The sequence below is a fragment of the Musca autumnalis genome, unplaced genomic scaffold (assembly GCF_047663935.1).
Source record: "Musca autumnalis isolate F117 unplaced genomic scaffold, ASM4766393v1 scaffold_3, whole genome shotgun sequence".
Classification (NCBI taxonomy): Eukaryota; Metazoa; Arthropoda; class Insecta; order Diptera; family Muscidae; genus Musca; species Musca autumnalis.
In genome coordinates this window covers 242,875,145-242,897,163 of record NW_027411866.1, presented here as the reverse complement: position 1 = coordinate 242,897,163, position 22,019 = coordinate 242,875,145, and the positions used below count along the sequence as shown (strand labels likewise).

At 36.5% G+C, this 22,019-nt stretch overlaps 1 protein-coding gene across 2 annotated transcripts in view; it reads left to right on the top strand.

The window, feature by feature from the left end:
* The window catches only part of LOC141399219 (uncharacterized), a 46,042-nt gene that overhangs the window by 7,529 nt on the left and 16,494 nt on the right, over positions 1–22,019 (top strand). For both annotated transcript variants that reach the window (XM_073977550.1, XM_073977549.1), the window contains exon 2: positions 9,032–9,146. In XM_073977550.1, coding sequence (XP_073833651.1) covers positions 9,032–9,146 — 115 coding nt within the window. The remainder of the gene's footprint in view (positions 1–9,031; positions 9,147–22,019) is intronic.

Below are 22,019 nucleotides of genomic sequence, written 5' to 3'. Positions count from 1 at the left end.
AACGCTGTGATATTCGTCATTATAACTTAAATCGCAAAAATTAAAAGTTGGATTTAATTTGCGGCTAAGGCGATGTCTTCGTTGTTTGACCACCTACGACAACCTCCTTTACATAGTTAGAAAGGTGATACCTTTTGCTTTTATTAGCATGTTTTGCTTTTGGTATACCCCATATAGAAGCTGAGAAATTTGCTTTGGAAAAAAACGTTGACTTTATCTCCAAATATTTTTTGCCCAATCCGAACCCTAAATATTATCCGACCATCACCAAAATCAATAGGCTTCTTTCCCTCCGGGACCCTCATAAATCCCCAAATTTGGTGACGATCCGATCACGCGACCTGTAGCGTGATTACAAGGTTTAGATGGACAGACGGACGGAAGGACACACATAGCCAGATCGACTCAGCTTGTCGAGACAATCATTTTGGTAAATACATATGTATAAGTATGGGTCTACGACCATTTTTCCGATGCGTTACAAACTTTTTGGGCAAAACCAACTTATAATACCCTCCCCACATAGTGTTGTATGGTATAATTATAACAGCATCCAGACATTGTGAGGAATAAAATAAAACCTAAGTCGTGAAGGTTGGAGCTATATCATTCATGTTATATGCAAAAATACGAAGAAAATATGACGAAAAAAAAAATTAAAATCATATTATAATAATTTTATTTTTTAAGGTTTTATAGCAAAAGTTGAAGAAAAAATGTTTGAGTTCTTCGTCATCTTCGTCAAAATTTCACGCAATAATGAAGATATTCCGTTGCAACAAATTGTTTGCTTATAGTTTTCCTATTGGCGAATATTTTTAGAACATTATATTAAATCACAAGGAATACCAATTGTGGCATAACATTAAAATAATGTTATACTGAATATTACAACATTTAAAACGCATATAAACCGCGTAATAGTGAACATGACATGATGCGCATCCGATTTTCCAACACAGCGAATCAATCCCTTTCATTTGATGTACAGTTTGTGGAATTCTATTTGGCGGCCACGATGTAGCATCTGTTGCATATTAGGGCGCAAAATACAGTAAAATGGTCACAATTTCCACGAAGTTCATTTACATTTTATGCGCATCCGATTTCGATTATAACTTTTAAAAAATACTTAATTTGATGTCGTTTCATTGCGATCCATGAAGAGCCGTGGATGTAGCATCGCACCTAATTTAAAGAAAAAATTAATTGTATTTCCGGATTCGCTGTAGTTTTTAAATATCTATTTTTGCACATTTTAAGCAGGCGTATCGCTCTATTTAGTTGAGTAGAAATGACACATCCAAAACGCTTTTAAGTACGCGATATTTTCAAAAACATTTGTTGCAGATTTTCGAAATTTGAGGGGTATTATATCCGCCAATATAGTAGATGGATTTAGGAGCGCCGTGGCTTGTTAGATTCGGAACGTAAAAAAAACTAAATTTACGCGGGTTTCCACTGAAATCGAATGACGTTTGTAAATTTTAAACCAAAAAACTGTTTTTTTTTTTTGAAAAATTTACGCACAAAAATTTCTGGTTTGGGCGCAGATTACTGTGATCCTATAAGGGCTACACGCTCATGTTTTACATTAAAAAGAGCGAAATCTCGAGTACTACAATCAAATAATATGTTTTTAGATAAATCCAGCTGCGCGCCCCGTTTAGAGCAAAAATTCAAAAAATCCCATTTCGTGCGTCACTGGCTCACATATATATTTTCGCCCGATTAATGAAATTTGGAACTTGTACCGGAATTTGGCCCAGAAATAAATGAGCCAAATCAGTTATGATTTGGATATAGATCACTTTTTTAGCCGATTTGGGTATTTAATGCACCAAACAAGCTATATCAGTCCATTTTAATGAAATTTAGAATGTGTGATGGAATTCTGCCTACAAATAAATGTCCCAAATTATACTGAAATCGGTCAAAAATTATATCTATATATATAAAATTTAAATTTGTTTGTACGTTTGTTGGTTTGTTTGGTTGTTTGTACCTTATAGACTCGAAAACCGCTGAACAGAAATCGGTTCAGATTTGGATATAGCTTCCATATATATATTCGGCCGATTTCCTGTATTTTATGCACCAAGCACACTATGTATGTCCAATTTCAATGAAATTTGGTATGTGTGAGAATTTGGTCAAGAAACAAATGTGCCAAATTATATCGAAATCGGTTTAGATTTAAATATAGCTCCCATATATATTTTCGGACGATTTCCTGTATTTTATGCACCAAACTCGCTATATATTTGGAATGTATTATATCGAAATCGGTTCAGATTTGGATATTGCTCCTATATATTTTCGTCCTATGTCTGACGGAATTCGTTCCAAAAATAAATGTGCCAAATTATATCGAGACCGGTTCAGATTTGGTCACACTATGTATGTCCAATTTCACTGAAATTTGGAAAACGTGACGGAATTCGTTCTAGCAATAAATAGGACAAATTATATCGAAATCGGCTGATTTTCTTATTTTATGCACAAAACACGCTATTATGTTCAATTTCAATGAAATTTGAAATGTGAGACGGGATTTGGTTAAAAATAATTTTGACAAATTATATCGAGATCGGTTCATATAGGAATATAGCTCCCATATATATTTGCGGTCGATTTCATGTGTTTGTTACGTATGTTCAATTTCAAAGAAATTTTAAAGACTTGGCAGTCAGTAGAAGTCATCATTATTTACAAAAGCACTTATATTTAGGAAGGTATTGACCAAGGCTACAGCTATCAAGTATCATATCTTTGAGAGACTTCTTAAGATTTATGTTTTATTATGATATATCTAAATCATTAGGAATACTTATAGGCGGAAAGGCTTTCGGAGGAGAGTTACCTCCTGAAACATACAAAATACCATAGTAGCTCCATAACGACCCTGAATAGATATATAACGTCTTCATATTATTCTTTAAAATATTAAAAAACTATTCTTGGAGTTTTGGTTTGGCTTGAGGTCATGCAAAACATAAAAACAACCATTTGTAGTTGGTTTTAATGTATCACTTTATTTTACCGATATTTCGATCGTCCTCGACGATCATCATCACGGTTTTTGACTTTAAATAGAAAAAACAATAACATATTGTTACATAAAAAATTTTTAAATAACAAAAATATAAATTTAGCAATAATTACATTTTGTTGTTTTACGTTAATAAATTGGCGAAAATTCTACTTCCACTCATGTTCTAAGGTATTTTCCAACTGAAGAATTTCTGTGTTTCTCAATAGTGCTTCGGTAGATTTGAGCACAATTCTCAGTATCTGTCTTGTAATTAATGCGATATTTTGATGGTACATTAATGATGTGGAGCATTTCCAAACCCTGATGATGATCGTCGAGGACGATCGAAATATCGGTAAAATAAAGTGATACATTAAAACCAACTACAAATGGTTGTTTTTATGTTTTGCATGACCTCAAGCCAAACCAAAACTCCAAGAATAATAAGTCCAAAGGTCAACTATAATACAACATAAATATTAAAAAACGTTAATATAATTATGGCATTCCATTATATTTTATGGTAGTCGGGGCAGCAAAGCGCACCGGGTTCAGCTAGTCGTGAATAAAACTAGAACCCGAAAGCTATAAAATTTTAACCTAAAACGTTAACATCGCTACAAACTTTTTTTTATTAATTTTGCTGCAATCTGTAGAATATACACTTCCCTGGTAATGGTAAAGGATATACACAATTCTCTCCAACCAAACGTAACTCCTTTTTCTTACTCCCTGCTTGTTTTATTTCCATTTTATTTAACTACAACATTCCGGAGGCAATCAATTTCATTAAGTCACGTTCTGGCAGTTTTGAAAGAAACATTTGTATGATATCTTTTTTAACAACTCTAAGGTTTTCAAATGGGTTTTATTTTGTTTCCTAACAGTCGTTATTTTAATAACTTTAATATACCATGTATTCATGTATGTGTTTGTAAATGTATCTTAAAACAATCTTCTTCTAACATTTGAAAGTAATTTAAATAAATGTACATGTGTTGTATGTTTATGTACATATGAACAATAACACATTTCAATTTAAATTGACAATTTTGCTTCCTTTATTGACAAAGCAAACTTTTAGAATGTCTAACAACCTCTTATCATAACAAGAAGAAGAAGAAGAAGTTCCAAACAACTACCTGGATTGTTCCAGCAACCTCTTTGGCTGACAAGCATTGGCGTTGTCAATAATGTTGGTGACAGTTTTTTTGTCTTGTCAATGCATCTGTGACACCTTGTGGCGCTACAAGATGTTAAAAATCAGTTGAAGTACGTATTTTTTCTTTGGTTGCTACTACTCCTTTTGTAGCCATGTCTTATCTAATCTCTAGCACTCAGTACTCCACTCAAACGAAAACTTCAAGGAAAGGCATCAGTTGACAGAGTTAGAAGAAGAAAAAAAGCTTTGCTGTGGGAGTATTTGTCGTTAAAAATATTTTGGTTTAGCAGAGTTCATAGACTTGGCAAATATCTATAGAGGCAAACCCACACAATCACAGGTGTATGAACATTCGTCTATGTGTCTAAGTAAAACCAGGTATTTTTGTTAGAATTTTGGAATATGTTTTTTTGTTAAACGAAGAAGAATAAAAACATGTTGACATTTTAAGTGATACCATTTTTAACATCAATGCTGCACCAGCAGCCTGAATACCGGATTGTTGTTGTTGTTCTTAGTTGTCATGTTTAAAATGTGTTCTATATAATACATATCAGCACAAATAAATGTATGTACACAGATATGTATTTTTGTTTGTTCAACAGAATGCCTTAGGATTTCAAGAAGTTAAGGATATTTGCCAAACAAAAACATCCATATGTATGAAGGCAGATAGAAACTTGTTATCGTTAATAGAGTTTGCCAAATATTTTCATTTTGGTATTTATTTCAAATGAAAATTTAATGTTACACAACATTTAAAATGTTATTAAATGGATGAATGTTTAATATAAATACATTTTAAAATAACAAAAACGTTTGGAAGAAATATTATTATGGACAAAGTTTGCGCAACTCTCATCGAGGGTTTTCGTGTTAAGCATCCATCCAAATCCACTCAAATTTTTCTGAAAGGATTTGGATTTAACAGATGTGGGATTTGAAATCATTATTTCCATGGGTCACATTACTTACTTACTTACTTAGCTGGCCCACTACAGAACGTTTGTTCAATAGTCCGAACTAAGAGAAGATCTCCAATTCTCTCTATTTGTTGCTTCACGCTCTGGAATACCGCGCCTTTTCATCTCTTCATCCACTTTTTTGCGCCATCTATTCCTTGGCCTGCCAATTTTGCGTGCACCGCCAAGCGGTTCGTATTTATACGCCTTTTTATCGGGTTCATCTTCGTCCATTCTTATGATATGGCCTAGGCAACGCAATCGCTGCATCTCGATACGTTTAACTATATTGATGTCGTTGTATAGCAGATAAGGCTCGTGGTTCATGCGACGTCGATATTCACCGTCAACGCAGATTGGTCCGTAGATCTTTCGAAGAATTTTTCTCTCGAACACAGCAAACACTCCATGTCTGCTTGCGCAAGTACCCAGGCTTCGGAGCCATACATCAGCACGGGTAGTATCAGTGTTTTGTAGAGCGTTATGTTTGTTTGACGAGATGTGGCTTTGTTTTTAAACTGCTTACTTAAACCAAAGTAGCATCTGTTGGAAAATAAAATTCTTCTTTTTATTTCACAACTGATGTCGTTTGTTGTGTTTACGGAGGTGCCGAGGTAGACGAAGTCTTTTACTACCTCAAAATTATAGGAACCAATTTCCACAGTTGCTCCTAGCTAAATGGACGCATTGCGCGTCGACACCATCGACTTGGTCTTCTCACCGTTTACCGCCAGACCCACTTTAGCAGATTCTCCTTCGATCTTCATAAATGTATCAGTTACTTCTTTTACTGATCGTCTTATGATGGCTATATCATCAGCATAAGCAAGTAACATGTGACTATTGGTGTAGATTGTGCCACTTCTTTTGACGTTTGCCTCTCGTATAACCTTTTCCAGCAGGATGTTGAAGAGGTCACACGAAAGGCTCTCTTCTTGTCTGAAACCTCTTTTGGTATCAAACGCTTCGGAGAGGTTCTTTCCTATTTTAACTGAGGATATCGTGTAGGTTAACGTCATTTTACAAAGCCGGATGAGCTTTGCGGGGATACCAAATTCAGACATGGCTTGGAATACTTTTGAACGCAGCGGGCTGTCGAAGGCTGCTTTATAATCGATATGGTAGGTGTCGATCTGCATATCTTGGGTCTTCTCCAGGATTTGCCGCAGGGTAAATATCTGATCAATGGTGGACTTGCCAGTATAAAGCCGCATTGGTATGGTCCAATTATCTCGTTGACCATAGGCTTTAGTCGTTAGCACAATATCCCTGACACGATCTTGTAGGCAATAGGGAGTAGACTTATGCCCCTATAGTTAGAGCATACAGTCTTATCTCCCTTCTTGTGAATGGGGCACACGATACTCAGGTTCCAATCGTCGGGTACTCGTTCTTCCTGCCAGATGGTGATAACTAGCTGATGAATACACCTTATCAGCGTGTCGCCTCCGGTTTTGAACAGCTCGGCTGGTAAGCCATCGGCTCCTGCTGCCTTATTATTCTTCAGGCGATTTATTGCTGTTTTACCACATCTTGGCTGGGCGGTATACATTCAATACCATCTTCTGGGATTGGGTCTGTGGTATCTTCGTCTTCTTCGCTGCTATTGGATACCAACAGTTTTGAAAAATGTTCTTTCCATATCCTGAGCACACTATCTATATCAGTCACCAAATTACCTTGCTGGTCTCTACAGGAGGATGTGCATGTACCAAAGCCATCAGTTTGGTGCTTGACTCTTTGGTAGAATTTTCGGACTTCATTCTGATTCCTGTAAATCTCGATTTTTCACACTCCCGCTTTTCCATCTCCCTCTTTTTCCTGCGGAAAATACGTTTCTCCTCTCTCCTTTTCTCCCTGTATCTCTCTCATGCGTTACGCGTTGCTACGGATTGTAAAGTGGCCCTATATGCCGCTTTTTGCTCTTCGGTAGCAGTACGACACTCCTGATCATACCATGGATTCCTTGGTGGAGGTCTCTGGTATCCAAGTATGGATTTTTCGGCTGTTTGCATGGAGTGCACAATACTTTGCCATTGCGCTGATATGTAATCGGGATGAGGAGTGCTTTGATTAAGCAATTGGGCTAGTTGAGTGGAATATGCTGTGGCTATCTGTTGTGATTGCAGCTTACCGATGTCTAACTTTCGTGTTGTGTCTGTTCGTACTTTGTCTGCTACGTTTAACTGGGTGCGTACCTTTACTGCAACTAGGTAATGGTCCGAGTCTATGTTTGCTCCTCTTAACGAACGCACATCCAACACGCTCGATGAATGTCTTCCATCTATCACAACGTGATTAATTTGATTTCTTGTTTTCTCATCTGGAGCCAGCCAGGTGCCCATATGGATGTCGAGATGCTGAAATCTGGTGCTGCTAACTACCATGTTTTTTTGCAGCTGCGAAGGCTATCAGCCTCATACCATTGTCAGATGTTTCACTGTTGAGACTGAATTTTCCGACTGTTGGGCCAAAGATATTTTCCTTTCTAATTTTGGAATTAAAATCGCCTAGAATATTTTTAATGTCATGGGAAGGACAATGGTCATATGCTTCTTCTAAGCGCTCATAAAATATACTTTTGGTCAGTTCGTCCTTGTCTTCAGTGGGAGCATGAGCGCAAATAAGGCTGATGTTGAAGAATTTTGCTTTTATTCGAATTGTAGCAAGTCGTTCATTCGCTGGTGTCAAACTGGAGACCAGGTGCTTTAACCTCCGACCAACTACAAATACGCAACCAAACTCATGCTTTGTGTCATGACAGCTATAATACAGTGCGTCACCCTTAGGTGTTGTTGGGACGCCTTTCCCGTTCCATCGTATTTCCTGTAGGGCAGTAATGTATGCCTTGTACTTTTCAAGTACATCTGCCAATGCGTAAACTGCACCTTCTCTATAAAAAGTGCGAACATTCCAGGTGCAGATTTGCAGATCATGGTCCTTAAAACGTTTGCGGGGGTCGTCAACTTTTGAGGGATTTATTTTTCTTTTCTTTTGTTTTTTCATAGTAGGCTGCTTTTTCTAGGGGAGGGTTACTAACCCTGCGCCCAAACCCACGCTTTTAACGTTCTTATGGGTGAACGCGAGGAACATTTTAGCTCACTGCCTTTAACTACCTTTAACAGCTACCCCAGGTGACACCACGGGGAAGTCAGTGTCCACTTGAAAGAGGGACCAAGATAGATCCTGGACTTTGCCATGTTAAAGCCGCACGCAGAGAAAAAATATTGTTGGAACAAACATATTCTATGAACAAAATAGTGTATTTTAAAATTCTTAAAATATGTATTATTGGCCCAACATGTATATCATATTTTGTGTCATCATGTTTCCTAATTAAAAATATATGGTTGAAACAACAATACATATTTTCAGAGTTGTTCCAACAATATATCTTCTCTGTGTGCGGTCAGGACCGTTCCTTGTTATCTTTCATCCCCTATGTCACCCCCATGGTCCACATTTCCTACCCTTAAAAATTGTATATCATATTATAAGCAACTCATTTTTCCTTTGTGTCTTTTCGCGATATACATACATACATATGTTAAGACGGCCTTTTTAATCTAAATTTAAACATCTTACACTAAATATTCCTGACCACTCTCCACATCCGTTATATCTAACTCACATCCCTTGTATGTTTTATTTATCTCCTTTTGTAAATGTCCCCATTTATATTCTCTTTCATTTTGACACTTAAAACACATTCATACATTATGCAAATGATTTGTGTCCTTTTTTCACATAAAAGGGGAACGAACACATCCATATGCATCTTTTCAATTGCTGGTGTTGTTTTTGTTATTTTTACTTGTATAATCTGTTCATGTTTTACATTTTTGTTGTTGTTATTTTCTTATTTCTTTTCAGTCGACAACAGTTTTCAATTTGATGCAACCAGAGACCTTTTACGAGAATTAGATGTTAACGACATCGTTTGGATTGGTCTTATGAGACCGCAAAGCTCGGATCGTTTTATGTGGTCGTAAGTATTTAAATTGTATTCGAGGGAGATACTTTTTAAGTTTTTTCACGAGTTTTTTTGGTTTGCTGCAGTTATAAATTTTTATGTTTTTTATGCTCTAAAACACAATGCACGGTGCTCTTGAAATAACTTTAAATGTTTGCGGGTTCTGAAACTACAATGTTCATAGATGAGAAAAATTAAACAAACAAAAAAATCGCCGGAGCGCTTTTTAAATAAATCGCGGTCAAAGTTCACATTTTTAGGGTTTTTTAGGTTTTCACGATTTTGCTGGGAAACCGCGAGCCCTATCAAAATGGAACTGTAGAAAATGTTGTAGCAGTGAACATTTCCACATGATTGTCTTTTATCATATTTTCGTAGGTTTTACCATTTTTGAGATATAGAAGTTTAAATTGGGACAATTCACTGACTGTATAGTCTTCTTATAAAACAATGTCATGACTGCAATTTCCCAACATAAACTTATCTATCTTAAAATTGGTACAACCTAGGAACATATTACGAAAGCCAACCTTGTAGATAATTTTCACAGTTATAAGATTTTCTCTAGTGCCACTCCGATAAGACTCGCCGTTTTTAAGAAAATCCTGAAAACCTAACAAAACAAGTAAAAAAGTATCAGTCGAGGCCTTAACCGCTCGACACATAATAAGCATGGCATTCTGGCTGAATATATCTGATAAAAGACTAAAGACCAAGTTCGACCTAATAAAATAATTTCAGAATCACATTTGAATTAGGTCCAACTTGGTCTTTAGTCATTTACCAGATATAACTTCAACAAGAATGCCATGCTTCTTATGTGTCGAGGCCTTAAACCTGCGTGGAATGTAACACTTTTTTTCAAAAAAAAAAAAAAAAACTATTTATGTAAAATTCAAAATTTTGGGTATATGAAACGACAGAAATGTGGATACCATTAAAGCAGAAAAAATTGCGGGTTTATCGATAGATAAGCCTTTTTAACCATATGAGCCAACGAAAAACATAATATCGCTGTAAATAGGGCCACTAGGAAAACATTCGGTAAACATGTCCAAAGGATCCTCAAACATACCCTTAACCACACAAAAATGTTCAACATTTGTGTTGGTGGTACCACAAGGATTGGTTAGATAGGGCCCAAATTTTAACATACACTAAGTTTCGACAATATTTAGAGATCCAAAGTTTGGCCAAATCGGTTGATACGTCTATGAGATATCGCGCGTACCATTTTAGCGAATATTTTAAAATTTTGTGGGGGAGGTACCGGAAGTAGTGGACCTATAAGCACCACCTTCGAATTTCATCTAATATTCGAAGAAATATAATATATAAAGTTTGGACGAACGCAGTATTCGGTTCCAGCTCTCCAGCCACTACATATGGTGCCTGTTTTCTCAAGAAGTACGGATTTGTCCCTGAAAAACTTTTACTGTCGTAATTGAGGCAGCGAATACAAGTTGCTACAACAAAAATCAAAGTGAGCAGGTTTTAAAGTGAATTTATCCAAAATTTTGTGTGTCAGGTACTCGAAGGAGTGGAAAAATATTGTCCATATTCGAACCTGATCTACATATATCTGGAAGATATATTAGGATGTGTAAAGTATGGAACAAATCGGTCACTACCTTCAAGAGTTATCGTGCGCACAAATTTTCCGAACATTTTTGAGCGTTTCTGGGGGAGGTACCTGAAAGAGTGGACCGATATGGTGTATCTTCGAACTTAAACTAAGTTTGGACAAAATATTACGAAAGCCAAATTTTGGATCGATTCGTCAGATCCGTTCCAGAGTAATCTTGGGCTCCAACCACTACACACGGTGTCATACAGTTTTTTTACAACTTTCAGACTATTTTCTCGGGAAGTATGAATTTGCCCCTGATAAAACTTGTACCGTCGTATAGGGGGTAGTGAATACAAGATGCTACAACAAAAAAGAAAGCGATTCGCGATCAGCTCCTAAACTGAACATTTCCGAAATTTTGTGTGGGAGGTACCCGCAGGAGTGGACCGATTGAGTCCATATTGGAACCTCATCTAAATCTAGTAGAAATTTCAACATGTGCAAAGTTGGATCCATATCCATCGGATACTCCCTTCAAGAGTTATCGTGCGCAGAAATTTTCCGAACATTTTTGGACTTCTGTGGGGGAGGTACCGGAAGGAGTGGACCGATATAACCTATCTTCGAACTTAAACTAAGTTTGGACAAAATATTACAAATTTAGGAGCGAATCGGTTAATCCGTTCGAGAGTTATTGTGCGCTCCAGGCAGACAGACAGACGGACATGGCAAAATTAACTCTAAATAGTCTGAAACACATTTCGTCCAAACATACTTGGGGTCTAAAACCATTATTTCGATGAGGCACATTTTGCCCGAAAGTGTGTATACCCTCGTTAGCATAAATGCTGAGGGTATGGAAAAATAAAAATGTAACCTGAACTTCTAAATCTCCAGAAATGGTAAAACCTAGGAACAAAAAATCATAACGGTCAATCCTCTAATGAATTTTCACAGCTATAACATTTCCATTGGCCCCATTTCGATAGGACTTGCGGTTTACAAGCAAAATCGCGAAAACCTAAAATTAATCTAAAAATGTGAACTTTGACCGCGATTTATTTATAAATCCCTTTAGTAATTTTTTCTAGTTTTTGAATATTTCTCATCTGTGAACATTGCTGTTTCCGAATCCGTAAAACTTCCCAAGTGTAAGCGGTTTTCATTTAAAGTTAGTTAAGGTGCACCTTGCATGACATTGTTTTATAAGGAGGAGATGCACTCAGTAAATTGTTCCAATGTGAACTTATATATCTCAAAACTGTCAAAATCTACAACATTTTCTTTAGTTCCGTTTTGTGGGGCTTGCGGTTTCTAAGCAAAATCGTGAAAACCTAAAAAAACCCTAAAAATGTCAACTTTGAACGCGATTTATTTAAAAAGCGCTCCGGCGATTTTTTTCTTTTTTGATTTTTCTCCCCTATTAACAGTGTAGTTTCAGAATCCGCAAAAACTTCCCAGGCGTAAGCTCCTTTCATTTAATGTTTGTTCAAGAGCACCTTGAATGTGGAATTTTAGCAGTTATTTTTTGGAATCAGAGACTTGGTTTTATTTGGTCAACAACTTAAAATACATTTTTGAGCTCAAACAGATGATATTGACCATTTGGTCGAAATTTTTTTCAGGATAAGTAAAAATTTTTTAGAAGTTTTCTAATACAAGAAATTTTCTGAAGTTTAATGCCCCGAGTTTGTGGATAGTACGAACACCATGGTTCGAATATCCAGTCGCTTTTCTTTCCTACAAAAAAAGTAATAAACAAAGAATGTTTACACGACCTGAAATAAAGTACATACTTATTTAAGTGGCCCGATACAAAACATTTCCCCCCTAAGTGGAACTAACTTCGATATCTTCTGCTAGACCATCGACGTTTTGGCCTTCCTATTCTACATGTACCATCATGAGGCGTATGAATGTATTTTTATTTCGAGTAAAATTTATCATTCGCAAGACATGACCACTGCAACGCAATCTTTGTAACTCAAAACGTTTAACTATGCCGATTTCGTTGTTTAGCCGCTACAGCTCATGTTTCATTCAACCTCTATATTAACCGTCAACGCCAATTTACCAGTAGATTTTTGAACGGATTATCAAAAAAGCAACGTACAGTGTTGCCGCGTGGACAAAAATAAAAAAATGTGATGTTAACTTTTACATATGCTTATGTTTTTTTCTTACAGTAAACACATCCGATACAATGAATCTGAAAGAATTTTGTGGTATGTGCATCCATAATGAAGTTATAGCTCTTTAAATATGAAAAATATTTCCCAGGTAATCTAAGACGATAATCATTGAAAATTAGACGACATTTAAAATAACATTTTCTGAAAAATTCGTTACTAAAAGTTTTGAATGGTGATTTGATGAGTGGGCTATAAATATAACATTTTAGTACAAAAAACTGGCATTAACTGCACATGGGCAATGTACCTTTATCAAGAAATCAAAATTTAAATTTGATAAAAATTCAAAATTCTTAATATTTAGTAGAGCAGGAAATCTCGCCAGCATTACTGAGGGGGAATTTTGCCACCGTTGAGAATTTTGATGTTGCTTGGCCTGGGATTCGAACCGCAAACTTTCTAAGTGCAAGGCGGACGTGCTAACCATTGCAGCACGGTGGCCCCCCTCAGTTTTAGATATAGCCCCTGTTTATTTGAGGCGTTGGTGGGGAAAATTGAAAAGAGATAAATAAAAACAAAGCGGTATCAATTCTTTGATATAAAATAATAATTGGCTTTATTGAGTTCAAATTTCTTTTCTATTACAACAACAAAATTACCTTTGTAATTTGGGGTGGCGACAGAGGCCTTTGTGCTTTTACTTTCAATGCTAGACGACAAGTGAACGCAGAGGTTCTTGCAAACAAGGATTGCAGTGATCGCAGAGGATCGTTGTCGTTTTCTACTACATTTACAATTAATTTCCAGTGAGAGCAAGAGTATCAAAGTGAGCGAAACAACAACAACCGCCGCCCGTTGGCATCAACACTCTACGGTCTCCGCAGAGGGAACTTGCTGAGGTGATGCCAGATGATGCCTATCAGCATTAGTGATCGACTAGGCTCGGGAAGTTGAATTCCAACGTATCTAACTTATACATTGCCGCCCACCTTGATACATTTAGATGTATCAACAAACAAATTTATAATAAATATAATATGGAAATAATGTAAATCTTATAATAAATTAAAATACAAACAGGGACGCAAGTTCAGTTTTTTTTGTGAGCATTTAATTAAATTCTGTTTCATTTGTTTCCAAAAAGTTACAATTTACAAAACAAAGGTTGTTTTTACACAGTTGGGAGTTCTGCTTGAGCAATTAAGAGAGATGAAATTATTTTCGAATGTATTCCTAGACCGAAGACCATGGCAATTGGTCCCGTACGACCCAAGTTAGGGATCGAAACCCATGAATTATTATCGTAGTGAAGGGGGTGCCAACATAGGAAGTGTCCTTTTTAGCGACACGACCTAACTTCCAAGACGTAGAAGGCAACTTTTAATGCGAAATACAACTAACAACAACTTTCTAGGGATATTTCCACAAACTAAATATTCTTATTTCCACCTAATGGAATTGATGTGTCATAGCTTTCAATTTTCTAAACCGGTTGACTAAACTCAACGGTTATTTTTCAATAAAGGATTCAGGAGGAGATGTGCACCTATGAGAAAGAGACCAGTAGTGCGATTCTCTAACACATTTTTTGAGTTACCGACAAAAATCGGTAACATTAAAACGCAAAATTATGAATGAAAATTTCAAATAAAAGTTGACAACACTCTTGTAATCGGTAGAACTTTTCGACTGCTTTTTTTCGTCGCTAACTTACCGAAAAACATCGGTAATTACCGAAATTATAAGCATTTTAATTTTACCGAAAATTGTCGATAACTCAAAAAAAGAGTTAGAGAATCGCACTACAGGAGTGTTTATTGTGGCAGCAATAAGTGAATCCACTCGACCAATAGTATTGCATCATTATTTTAGGAACGACAATAGTGGGGACCAAACAACCTACAATGTACGAAGGAACCTCCCGTTTCGAATAGTTTGGAAATACAACAACAGGGTGACGGGGTAGGAAACATACTTGTGGCGCTTGTGAGGGGAAACAGAACATGTGACGGAAGTCAACAGGGAAAAGGGTTTGCGTATGAGAGCATTTTTATTAACAAATTGGCGCAAGACAGACATTCTGCCGCGGACCACCAATTTGTATAGTTGGAGAAAATTCAGCAGTGCGACGTGTGTCAACGTAGCGACCATGTGGATTCCTCATAGTCGTGGACCTATATTTCTCCTTGCTGAACTTGCCTAATGGCGAGAGTGCTTTGCGTTTCCTAGTCTGCGGAATGGTTTTATTGAGACTGTCTTCGCTACTAAAATGCAAATCCGTTGTAAATACCTGCAAAGGGGAGCAGGGGAGTGGACCAGAAAGTATCCAACCGAAGACAGTATTTTGCGCCAAGAGAGAACCTAAGACGTTTTGTTGTACCCCGGGCAACAATATTTGCGGATATACATCCGCTCCTAACAACATATCCACAGGACGACAATCAAAAATGTTTGGATCAGCCAAACGGAGATTAGGCAAAGCACGAGCAAAAGCAGGGTCAATGGCAATGGAGGGAAGGTTCCCAGAGATCTTGGGGAGAACAAAGGCACCGGTTTTCAATAAGACAGAAGAGCTGAGCCGAGAACTTATATAAATACGACAGCTTTTCCTCAAGATAGTTGAGGATGAACCATTTACACCAGAAATGTTCGCGAGTGTGGATCGAGTCGACAATTTTAATCTTTTTTGGAGGTTCTCAGTTATAAAAGTAGACTCAGACGCAGGGTCAATGAGGGCACGAACAGGATAAGAGGTTCCTTCATGAACAATAGTTACAATTGCAGTACCGAGCAGGACGTTAGAATTGTGAGACGTGTAATGTACTTGGCGGTTCATTACAGTCGGATTAGCACCAGTGGAGGTAGAAGCAACATTATCTGAGGGGGTGTCACATTTGAATTGGTACTACTGGTGGAGGGCGATCTATTGTGTTTATGCATGAGAGTGTGGTGCCTACCATGACATACATTACAATTATGTGTGCTGGGACACTGACTAACCGAATGACCTCTAGACAGACAATTGAAACACAAGTCTTGCCTTTTCACAACAGAAAGTCTTTGTTCGAAAGTCAACTTTTTGAAACGAGGACAATAGTAGAGGGCATGATTTTCAGCGGAGCAGACAGCACAACGATGTTTTCCATTTGATTTTAATGCAACAGCGGAAGTTTTCACCAACTGTGCCTTAACGTTGCGTTTATGTGGAGAATTCGAGGAATCTATACCTTTAAGGTCACGCAAACAGGCGAGCGTCTGAATTCTGTCCGTGAGGAAAGAATCGAGCTGAGACCATGACGATAAGGACGACCTATCTGTGAGACTCTGTTCCCAGAGTGTCACGGTAAGCATTGGCAGACGCTGAATACAAATAAAAACTAAAATTGGATCCCAATGATCCGTAACTATGTCATAGACTGACATGGCAGACAAACAACCGTTTATGCCCCGCTGCAAAGTTTTTAAACCTGAACTCGTTTCATTTGTTAAGTAAGGAAGTTCGAATAAAACCTTTAAGTGACTGTTAACAAGGATTCTCTTATTTTCATAAGTATCCGTAAGTGCTTTCCAAGCAAGACTAAAACTATTGTGAGTGAGCGGAAACTTAGACACGATTTCCCTAGCCTCACCTTTGGTTTTCTGTACTAAGTGACACAACCTCTCGATGTCGCTTAGCCGAGAGTTATTAATAAAAATGGCTGAAAAAAGATCACGGAATGTGGGCCACGACAAGAAATCCCCATGAAAATCCTCAATATCACACGGAGGCAAATTGAGATTATGCATAGTGCTAGAAGCGCATGGCGGCAAACTCCAATTGGAGATCGAAATGTCTGCAACCTTCTGAATATCAGGGTCAGTATTTGAACGAGCAGGCAGATTCAAACTGTTATTTACAATATTTCCTGAACTAGAAATACCGGGCAGCATATTGGATCCGTCGGAAATACGAGTCTCCCGATTATGACCGGTTTGAGCTGGGGTATTGTGAGGGGTGCTAACATGATTAGCGGTTGGAGTGGTTGGAGAAGATTTCACCGATTTCAAATTTAGCATTTTTTCGTTAATGTCAGACAAACAAATGAAATATTTTTCACGAGTACTCTCAAATTTCCCATCAGCAGAAGCAATTTCTTCTGCAGAAGCACCCACTTCGGTGATCAAATGATCAATATACTTGTCATAAGTATCCGAAGCCTTACTCCACAAAGTCTGGAGTTCCGTCTTTCGAACTTCGAGATTGAACACAGAGTGATCTTCCGCTTTCTTAGCACTAAAGGCAGTAGTAAATTTTACCACCTTGTCGGAAGCACGAATGAATTGGGTGAGAGGAGTGACCGACATTTTCTAAACTAGTGTTCAAAAGCTATTATCAAAATTAAATAAAGCAGAAACAAGCGATGGAATAATCAAAGTTGTATTAGAAAAACCCAAAACAAACTTTAGCAAATCAAAGGAAATTATGAAATTTCAAAATAAATTAATAACGTGGAAAGAAGAAAGCACAATTTTTTTTCCTAAAACTCAGGAAAAACTCACAAAACCCGAGAAAATAGCAACCGAAGCGGTGGTTTTATCTAAAGGAGCGAATATTGCTAGCGAATTTTCAATAAAATATACAAATAATGTAATAAAATGGTGAAATAGTTGAAATTCGATCAATAATATTCAAAAACAGCGAACAAAATCAAAAAATACAAAAATGTTGGTATGTACCGGGTGTAGGGTGCACGAATTTTCAATCGACAATAATATTTATTAATGCAAATATGTTGTATGTATACGCTTACTGGTCGTTTTCTTCAAAAACTGAGTCCAAACTTTAAGAAACACGACTAAAACACCGATATTTTCTCACAAAAGAACGCAATAAATAGTGAGGATAATATGCCGAGTGTAGGGTGCATTTAATTTACAAATCCAAAAAGGTTTTATTTTCACAAATTTTTCCAAAAACTTTTCCACAAAAAAAATATTTAAAAAATTTTAATTTAAAAAATTCAAATTTTTATTGTGCCAACTGTGCTGTGGTGAATAACGAATACCACACAAAAGGTAGAGAGAAACACACAAGTAGCGGGGGTGTGTGTGTATGTAAATACCTCGCTACGAACAGACCAACGACAACGACCAAGCAAGCAGTGAGAGTTGGAGAGGCAAATATTGTTGGTATGTTTATTAGGGCATAGGCTGACGCTATCAAAAAAGGCGCGTATTCTTGTTGTTGTATTACACGGCAACTAGACAACAGAACTTACCCAACAATGAGAGCTGGGGGAGATATCAAGCTTTTTGTAGAAAATTAACTTATGTTGAAACTGAGGTATGGGGTATTGTAACTCGCGATCAGTTTTAATATACCATAACTTTTGACCGCATTTCGGTAAAATAAACTGTTTTAGCCCGATTCACCGAGGGTTTTCTTAAAATAATAATTTGAGCGGAAGCTGTGGTCGTACTAATGTAAAAAAATCGGAAAAAATCGTTGAAATAAACGAGTTTCATCATGTTATTTTCCAATTAGTGGTTTTACAACACAATGTACAGCTTAATGCTCAAAGGAGAAGTTAAAGAGCACACTTCAGAGTTGAAGTTTCTAATGTATGATTTTTTAATATATCCACTGTATCTACCTCAAACGGATGCTGACATTTTGAAACCTGAAAAATGGGGTTTTTTGAATTTTTGCTCTAATCGGGACGCGCAGCAGGTTTTCCCTAAAAGCTTATTATTGTGTTGTAGTACTCGCGATTTCGCATTTTTTAATGTATAACATGAGGGTGTAGCCCTCACAGGATCACAGTAATCTGAGCCTAAACACGAAATTTTTGTGCGTAAATTTTTCTCAAAAACCTATTTTTTTGGTTTAAAATTTACAAACGTCATTGGATTTCCGTGGAAACCCGCGTAAATTTAGTTTTTTTACGTTCTGAATCTAACAAGCCACGACGCGTAAAAATCCACCCACTAGATCGGCGGATATGATACCCCTCAAATTTCGAAAATTTGCAAAAAATTATTTTGAAAATATCGCATATTAAAACGCGTTTTGGGTGTGTCAGTTCTACTTAAATAAATAGATCGATACGCGTGTTTAAACTGCGCGAAAACAGATATTTCAAAACTATCGCTGATCCAGAGATATAATAGCTTTTTTCTAAAAATTAAGTGCGATGCTACATCCACGGTTCTTGATGGATCGCATTAAAACGGTATAGAAGGATGTATTTTTTAATGGTGATTATTGAAATCGGATGCGCATAAAATGTAAATGAACTTCGCGGAAATTATGATCATTTTACTGTATTTTGCACCCTTAAATGCAGCAGATGCTACATCGTGGCCGCCAAATAGAATTTGACAAACTGTACATCAAAAAAGATGGATTGATTCGCTGTGTTGGAAAATCGGATGCGCATCATGTCATTTTCATAATTACGCGGTTTATATGCGTCTCAAATGTTGTAATATTCAATATAACATTATTTTAACGTTATGCCACAATTGGAATTCCTTGTGATTTAATATAAGGTTCTAATAATATTATCCAATAGGAAAACTATAAGTGAAAAATTTGTTACAACGGAATATCATCATTATTGCGTGAAATTTTTACGAAAATGCCGAAGAACTCAAAAATTTTTTTCTCCAACTTTTCCTATAAAACCATAAAAAAAATAAAATTAGAATAATATGATTTTAATTTTTTCGTAATATTTTCTTCGTATTTTTGCAAATAATATGAATACTATAGCTCCAACTTTCACAACTTAGGTTTCATTTTATTCCTCTAAATGTCTGGATGCTGTTATAATTTTTTTTATATATTTTTCGTAACTATGAGCGCTATTTTTTTAAAAATATGTTTGTAAATACGTGAAATTTTTTAACAAATTAGATTTTTCGCGAATCTATTGAGACTTTGCGATTATTTTTTGCGTCATCGCACAGGGTACGAATTCAGTTGACGATAATAGGATATAACAGCTAACTATATTAAGCCGCGATTTTTTTAGAATTTTTTCTTATTATCATAATTAAAACGGTCATATCTTTTGCGCGCAACGATCAAAGTTAGTAACGAAAACAGATTTGGAATGCTGATTTTTTTCTTAATCCATGTACCAAAAATCATTGATGTAGTATCAAAATTTTTTTTTGATTTTTTTGAAATGGAAAAGACAATTTTAGGCATTTTTCCTGATATATGAATTGTTGGTATTTTGGAATTGCAATAATAAAGGGAATATTATTGTTGTTGGGAGTTTTAGAAAATATGATCTCTCAACAGAACAAATGTGTGGGGAGTTTATTGCAATAAGCAAACAAAAATAAATGCACTCTATGACGGCAAGTTAGTTTAACCAAACAAGATATTTTTATATGCTAACAATTAAGCAAATAATACCAAATTTATTAATTAGGAAAATCGATTATTTCGAGTCGAAATGGAAATCAATGCGGTTGTAACTCAAGTTTAAGCAAAATGGACAATTTTAGCACTAATATTTCATTGGAGTGGACTGTATTTAATTCGATACCGCGAAATAGGGTGAAACAAAGGGGACCAGTACCGCGGAACAAACTACAAAACAACACTTTTTCACTTTTTTTTCGAACTATAGCACTTTGAAGCTCACAATAACAAATCACTGAACTTACGTACCTGGTTATTTGATGATGATGGTATGAGGAGATGATTTGTGATGCAAGTTGTGAGGGGGGATGTGTTGTTGGTGATTTTTTCCCTTTGTAGAAGAAAAGAAAAAAGCAATTATTCCGGGTAACTTCTCAATTTTAGCAAATCCGGCTCGATGCGACCAAATGTTTATTTGAGGCGTTGGTGGGGAAAATTGAAAAGAGATAAATAAAAACAAAGCGGTATCAATTCTTTGATATAAAATAATAATTGGCTTTATTGAGTTCAAATTTCTTTTCTATTACAACAACAAAATTACCTTTGTAATTTGGGGTGGCGACAGAGGCATTTGTGCTTTTACTTTCAATGCTAGACGACAAGTGAACGCAGAGGTTCTTGCAAACAAGGATTGCAGTGATCGCAGAGGATCGTTGTCGTTTTCTACTACATTTACAATTAATTTCCAGTGAGAGCAAGAGTATCAAAGTGAGCGAAACAACAACAACCGCCGCCCGTTGGCATCAACACTCTACGGTCTCCGCAGAGGGAACTTGCTGAGGTGATGCCAGATGATGCCTATCAGCATTAGTGATCGACTAGGCTCGGGAAGTTGAAGTCCAACGTATCTAACTTATACAGCCCCTATATATATATTTTCCCGATTTTGCTATAACTCGGTCAATTTTAATCGGATAGCCTTCAAATTTAATAAGTGAAAGAAAAGAAAACATCCCATGTTAAGTTTAAAGGTTATTTTTAAAAAATGTACCGATTTATACCAAAATCGGTGAAAGATATATATGGAGGCTATATCCAAAACTGTACCGAATTTTGCGAAAACATATCAAAGTCGGGAAACCTCCCATGTTAAATTTGAAGACTATTATCAAAAATTTATAGATTTATAGCAAAATCGGGGAAAGATATATATAGGAGCTATATCCAAACCTAAACGGATTCTTACGAAAATCGGTGAAACTACTCAGGAGCCTAAGAAAATATCACATATTAAATTTGATGGCTATTCGATTAAACTTGGCCGAGTTATAGCAAAATCTGGGAAAGATATATATGGGGCCCATATCCAAATCTGAACCGATATGGACCAAAGTTGATATTTTTCATTCCTGTGCCCTCATAAGTACTTGTGCAAAAATTCACCAACCTAGGTCAATTTTTGCCCACATTTGTATGGAAGCGGCAACACTGTGCAACGCCCATGATGTTCGGAACCTAGATGATTCGTAGGTGATAAGGAACTCAATAACTCGACGTTCCGATGTTGTAGATGTTCGGTTGTAGGTGATTTATTATCGATTATTTGGTAGTCGGATTCTAGTGTAGAAGATCACAAACGCAGTGTTCGAGTTGCAGGCGATCGGATTACGGTGATGTTAGTGCTAATGCTACGATCTAATCTCTAATATAGAAAACTAGTACCAGCCCACAGTGGTGGCACTTACATGGGAAGGTGTGACAAAAATACTTCTACATAAGAAATCTAACTGAAATTTTCAATCCCACTGGAGAGGGTTCTTTCGTACCGG